At 36.7% G+C, this 6,000-nt stretch overlaps 1 protein-coding gene across 7 annotated transcripts in view; it reads left to right on the top strand.

Moving 5' to 3' along the window:
• The window catches only part of LOC138693168 (zinc finger protein 708-like), a 45,253-nt gene extending 39,533 nt beyond the window's left edge, over positions 1–5,720 (top strand). For 6 of the 7 annotated variants that reach the window (XM_069816876.1, XM_069816875.1, XM_069816873.1 and 3 more), the window contains one exon: positions 1,229–5,720. In XM_069816876.1, the coding sequence (XP_069672977.1) occupies positions 1,229–2,450 (1,222 nt within the window). In that variant the 3' untranslated portion in view covers positions 2,451–5,720. The remainder of the gene's footprint in view (positions 1–1,228) is intronic. The other variant, XM_069816880.1, reaches the window with a different exon arrangement.
• The last annotated feature ends 280 nt before the right edge of the window (positions 5,721–6,000 follow it).

Genomic DNA, 6,000 nt, shown 5'->3' on the forward strand with positions numbered 1-6,000 from the left:
TTATGTACGTATTCATATAGGGCTATTAAACTTGTTCGATTTCAAGGTGCTTGCTCACTCAATATTACATATGGGCGGTACTCACATTCTTCAAAAGTTTGAGAACCTTTGTCCTGTACGATGGTAACCAAGATTTAATTGAACTTATAATTTGAGTGTGACTTATCACTATCGTGCCCCAAGTCCTTCAATAAAGTACTTACATTTTTTTCATAATCCAATGTTTCGGATTTAAAATTACACTTGGAAGCACGTAAACACAATACTTACTAACTAGTACACAAGCAAAAATACAAACTAGCAAACAGAAGAACAAACTCCGATGAGCAACTGTCTATAAAGATGAAATCCAAATTTATGTACTCTATAAAACTATGATAACCATGTAAAGTTATTATGGTTAGTGTAACAAATCAGAATTATAGTATATTATAGTATATAAATTCAACAATACCTACAAACTAGAGCTGGGTACGACCTATGCAATGACTGCCCCAAATAAACCCAACAAAGTTCCAAAAACCAATGCACCAGCATAAATGTTTATTTGCCTCTGTTATTATCTGATGTATATACATGATATATGTGTGTGTCTGTCTGTGAGTATATATTAGGTTATTTGCGCAACAAGTGGATAATCTTGATAAATATGGCATGAGAGAATGTTCTTCAGTTTTCACGAGTGTCATAGTAAGATCATCCACGAGTTGGATACAACACTTTATGGCATCTTAGCATTATAAATTGTTGGAAATAAATTATGAAATAGGGATCTATAACTGACAAAGTCTCATCGATTAGTTGCGCCTGGCATTGACAGTGAATAAAGAGAAATGTATGACCTTGCAGGTTATGTTACAAATGTTCCTTTATTTTGTTAATATAGTTTCTCCGAACCAGAGAACTGTTTTAAGTGATGTCGCAAAAGTGATACAAAATTGTTAAAAATTGGAAATAAATGATACGTTACCTTCTTTTCTGTCATGCATTTCATTTCTTGTTACGTCGCGCGACCAAGCAGTATGTAAGATAGCAAGCATTCCGGTATTAGCGAAAACGTCATTGTTTTTATTGACACTCATGCTTTAATAAGGCAATTATGCACCATTTCGGATATAGTAACAAGCTGTTTATAATGCTAGGATGGCATAAAATATAATTATTGACATATTTTGATCTCCTCACGTGGATTGTTATGGAGACCAATAAATTTTTATATTCATTTCAGCATTTTTGAGAATGATAAGAAGTGTGTGTCACAAGAACGCGCCGACATTGATCTTGAAGAAAACAAATTGACGCAGTGTGGTAGCTACAGTCCAGATGGTTCAAATATTAGAGACGAAAGCCGTAATTCTATCAAATGTAATGTATGCAACGAGGTTTTTATAACGCCGCAATCAATGAAACTTCATTTTGATATACACGCAATAAAAACGTCATTCAAATGCGATGTCTGCGGGAAGTGTTTCGCAAGATCATGGCTTTTGAGAAGACACTCTCTTACGCACACAACAGAGATGTCCTACAAATGCGAGGTGTGCGGAAAGTGTTTCGAAAAATCATGGCTTTTGAAAAGACACGCTCAAACGCACACAACAGAGATGTCTTACAAATGTGAGATGTGCGGAAAGTGTTTCGGAAAATTATGGCTTTTGAAAAGACACACTCATTCGCACTCAACTGAGATGCCCTACAAATGCGAGGTGTGCGGAAAGTGTTTCTCACAGTTCGGGCTCTTAAAGCAACATGTAAGGATTCACACTCCCGAAAGACCATTCAAATGCGACGTGTGTGGCAGCTGTTTCTTAGACTTGGGACATTTAAACCGACATGCACGCATTCACACAGGCGAAAGGCCATTCAAATGCGATATGTGCGGAAAATGTTTCTCGGATTCGACAATATTAAGCAGGCATGCACGCATACACACAGGAGATAGGCCATTCAAATGTGAATTGTGTGGAAAGTGTTTCTCAGCATCATCTGATTTATGCAGACATGCTCGCATGCACACAGGCGAAAGGCCATTCAAATGCAAAGTGTGTGGAAAGTGTTTCACAGAATCGGGCCATTTAAAGCGACATGTTCGTAGTCACACAGGCGAAAAGCCATTCAAATGCGAGGTGTGTGGAAAGTGTTTCTCTATATTGAGTCATTTAAAGCGGCATACATACATTCACACTGGCGAAAGGCCTTTCGAATGTGAGGTGTGTGGAAAATGTTTCTCGGCATCATCTTATTTATACTCCCATGCTCGCATACACACTGGCGAGAAGCCATTCAAGTGCGAGGTATGTGGTAAGCTTTTTACAGAATCGGGTCATTTGAAGCGGCATGCACGGATTCACACAGGGGAAAGACCGTTCAAATGTGAAGTGTGTGGAAAGTGTTTCTCTGATTCGGCAACATTAAGGAGACATACACGCATACATACAGGCGAAAGGTGATTTGAATGCGAGGTGTATGCAAAGTGTTTCACAGCATCATCACTTTACATAATACATGCACGTGTACACACTGGCCAAGGGCCATTGAAATGCGAGTGTAGTGGAAAGTTTTTTCCTATCGTCAATTTTATAGACACATGGACGCATACACAAACAGGCGAAGAGCTATTCAAGTGCGATGTGTTTTGAAAGTATTTTCCAGAATTAGTACTATTAAAACGACATTTAAATATTAATTTACTCGAAAGTCACTGAAATTGAAGGAGTGTAGAAAGAGTTTCTCAGAGTCGGCAGTGTTTAGCAGACATGCACGAAAGGCCATTCAAATGTGACTTGTGTGGAAAGTGTTTCTCACAATTATTAGGACATTTAAAGCGACGTGCATGCGTACACAGAGGCGAAAAGCCAGTCGACTGACAGTTATGTGTCGAAAGTGTTCCTCAGAATCGGCACCTTCAAACGGACATGCCTCTTTTCACAAAGTTCACACGCATTCAAATACGATGTTTGTGGAGACTTTTTTTTTTTTGACAAGCGTGACTTCTCGACAAACACTGGCAAGAGATCATTCGAATGCGTTGTCAACGGAAAGTGTTTCTCAAATTCTTATCATATCAAGATTGACTCCCACGTACGCTGAGGTGGAGGACGATTTAAAAAGTGCATGTAAAAAGAACTATTGACATTTGCGAAGTACGTGTTACGTATAAGGATAAAGTAGAAAGTAGATATATAGTATTTACATATAGACGAACGTTAATATGATTTGTAAATTTATGCTGGAAAACCAGGAGTTTTAATACACATACACAATGAAGATTTTTGAGTTTCGAACCGTCTGATGACGATTGCTCATTTTATTAGGAAACTGCAGCATCTACAACTAGAATTAGGTTCGCTTGTAACAGTGTTAATATTTTTATTTTTGTATTAGCTGGCATGTACATAGGTGTTAGTTTAGCAATTTCTTTCCTGATATATATATATATATTTTTTAATGAATGAGGACTATTAGCACACAGTTCTCTCACAACGAACCCACAGCCACTTTCTGATAAAGCGTCATTCAAACTAACTTCAAGCGACACCTGCACATGCATTATATGGCCTTGATGACTGGATTCTCCCAATATGCAGCCACGCTGAGTTGACGTGTACCTCACAAATGCTGACTCTATGTGTGCCTTTATTCATGAGTGTAAAGATGTTTCCTCGCCATGATATATTGTGAAGTTCATTCGCTCAGTGTTTGTTGCCATAGATTCGAAAGAAAATAAACCTTGAGACCACACACAATTTTAGGCATTAAAACGGTAACAATTCAAGTTTACTTTTCGTTATACCTAAACTGTTTCTACCGAATTCTGTATTAGATTATGTTTCCGTTGATATTGCTCATAGAATTCTTAGCTCATCTTATGATAAATTCTGTTTCATACAGTTATATGAGTAAGCAAAAATTGCTCTTGAAGATTTTAAATTTGCATTTAATATCTAATACCTGCACATGATTCACACGCAATACGTTAGTCATTTATCCAAATTGCCCGTCCTACTTACGCACATACATGAAAATTTTCTGTCACTCGGCTATTGCAGTACAGATGCTTTCAGTTGGAAATTCTGTCATTGCTTCATATAGGCATTTCAGTATTTCATGTTGAAGTGCCTTTAGTTACAGACAATGCCCTCAAGTACTGAACACATTTTCAAGTGCAAGGCCTGCCACGAGATTGTATGAAATCAGCAACATGAGCTAAATCCACCTCTGTGTAGATTTTAGACTTTTGAGCTGAGGCAGAAAATTTGAGTGAACCCCACTGTTTATTTCTAAATAATTTATAGCTCATACTTTTCAAGAGAGTCTCCAACACAGTTTCTTGATAGACTTCGACTCTTGCTGTTAACACATTTTTCACAAATGTACAGCTGTGTTAGATTAGTATGACTCATACCCCTGAAAATCACCTCTGAAGTAGGGTGGTGGTCCTTCTCAATTTTTCGAGCTCTCTCACGAGTTTCCTAAAACTCGGACTCATAAAGTTTATCATCTTTCTAGATAAAAATCTCTTCAGTGGTTGAGGATAGTCCTGTGATGACAATTGTCATATTTCTGCAGAAGACTTCATAACTTCAGTACCTTCTGCTTTTTCAGCTGCAGAGTGAGGAAGTGGCCAGTACTTTGACGATAAGCTCCAGGATCATCACTAAGCATTCTGGACGTCGATATTTTGGACATGTAGGGCTTTCGAGACATTGCAAGCTGCTTCTACATTGGATGTCTGCGAATACAGGCCGCCATAAATGCAGTTTAATATCCTGGAGACAGGATGTACAGTTTGCGCCACATACTTGTAACAGTATTTATGATGAGACTCGGTATAATAATTGCGTGCAATTTCTGAATAGTAAGGGTACACTAACATTTATTGTGTATGTATATGTGTTATTGAGTTTTGTAATTTCATAATATGTATTCCTCACATCTCTGTAAATTTATGAATTAAGGGAATTAAATATACACGATATGCTCAATACTTGCCCTTTTATAAAGAATGTTGACTTGCATCAATATTCCTTGTAAGAGCAATATATAATTCTACAGGCAAGAAAATTGATTTGAATAACATTTTTACATGTATTCTCTTCCGCGTCGCAATATAAGGACATAAAACAAATATCACTCTTATTGTCTTGTATCTCATTCTAGCCACCTAATTAATATATGTTGGAGCTAACTTTTCTTAAAGGGAGTTATATGGCTGAGGAAGTGGAGCACTAGGCACTAGGAAGTGTAAATAATTAAATTCTCTTGTTCCAATTGCGATTCGAAAACTTACGTATAGAGAATGCTACAATATTAGATTTTTGTTTAAAATTATAATTTCCAATAAGGTCTGGGATATTGATAGTTTACTGTGAATCTGAATGAGGAAATTTACAAAGACTGTAGCTACACTATAGATAAAAACAATTTTAGATTCATACGTGAGAATGCTTTCTATGGATAGATTGATGTTGCAGTATGTAGAATTCCTGGGTATGAGTCATTCCACGTCAATTCGAACAGTTTAAAGAGACAAATAATCATCATATCACCAATTTTTATGAAACTTTTTATAGCCATTTGTTTTTAATGTCTCCAAACTCCTCTAATTAGATAGCTATCAAAATGTATATAAATTTTCATTAAAGTGTGCACAATGTTTCATATTAACTGTAATATCTCATATTCTAATTGTCTTAAGGCTCGTTTTGAACCTAATTGAACACGCTTTCCACACACATGGTGTTGGAGTAGATCATATGTGGCAATTTGTGTGAACTGTAATTAAATTTTTAATTTAAGGAAGGACCTCAGGAAACAGAACAAAGAAAGAAACTAATAAAATGCTTTGTGTCGAGTGTCGCATTGTATGGAGCAGAAACATGGACATTTCGAAGTGAATAAAGCGAATTAAAGACATTAATTTGGAATGTTGGTATGAAGAAGAATGGAGCGTGTGAAATGGCCAGACAGAATAACAAATGAAGCTGTATCGAAAAGAGT

Source organism: Periplaneta americana, chromosome 17 (assembly GCF_040183065.1).
Source record: "Periplaneta americana isolate PAMFEO1 chromosome 17, P.americana_PAMFEO1_priV1, whole genome shotgun sequence".
Lineage (NCBI taxonomy): Eukaryota > Metazoa > Arthropoda > Insecta > Blattodea > Blattidae > Periplaneta > Periplaneta americana.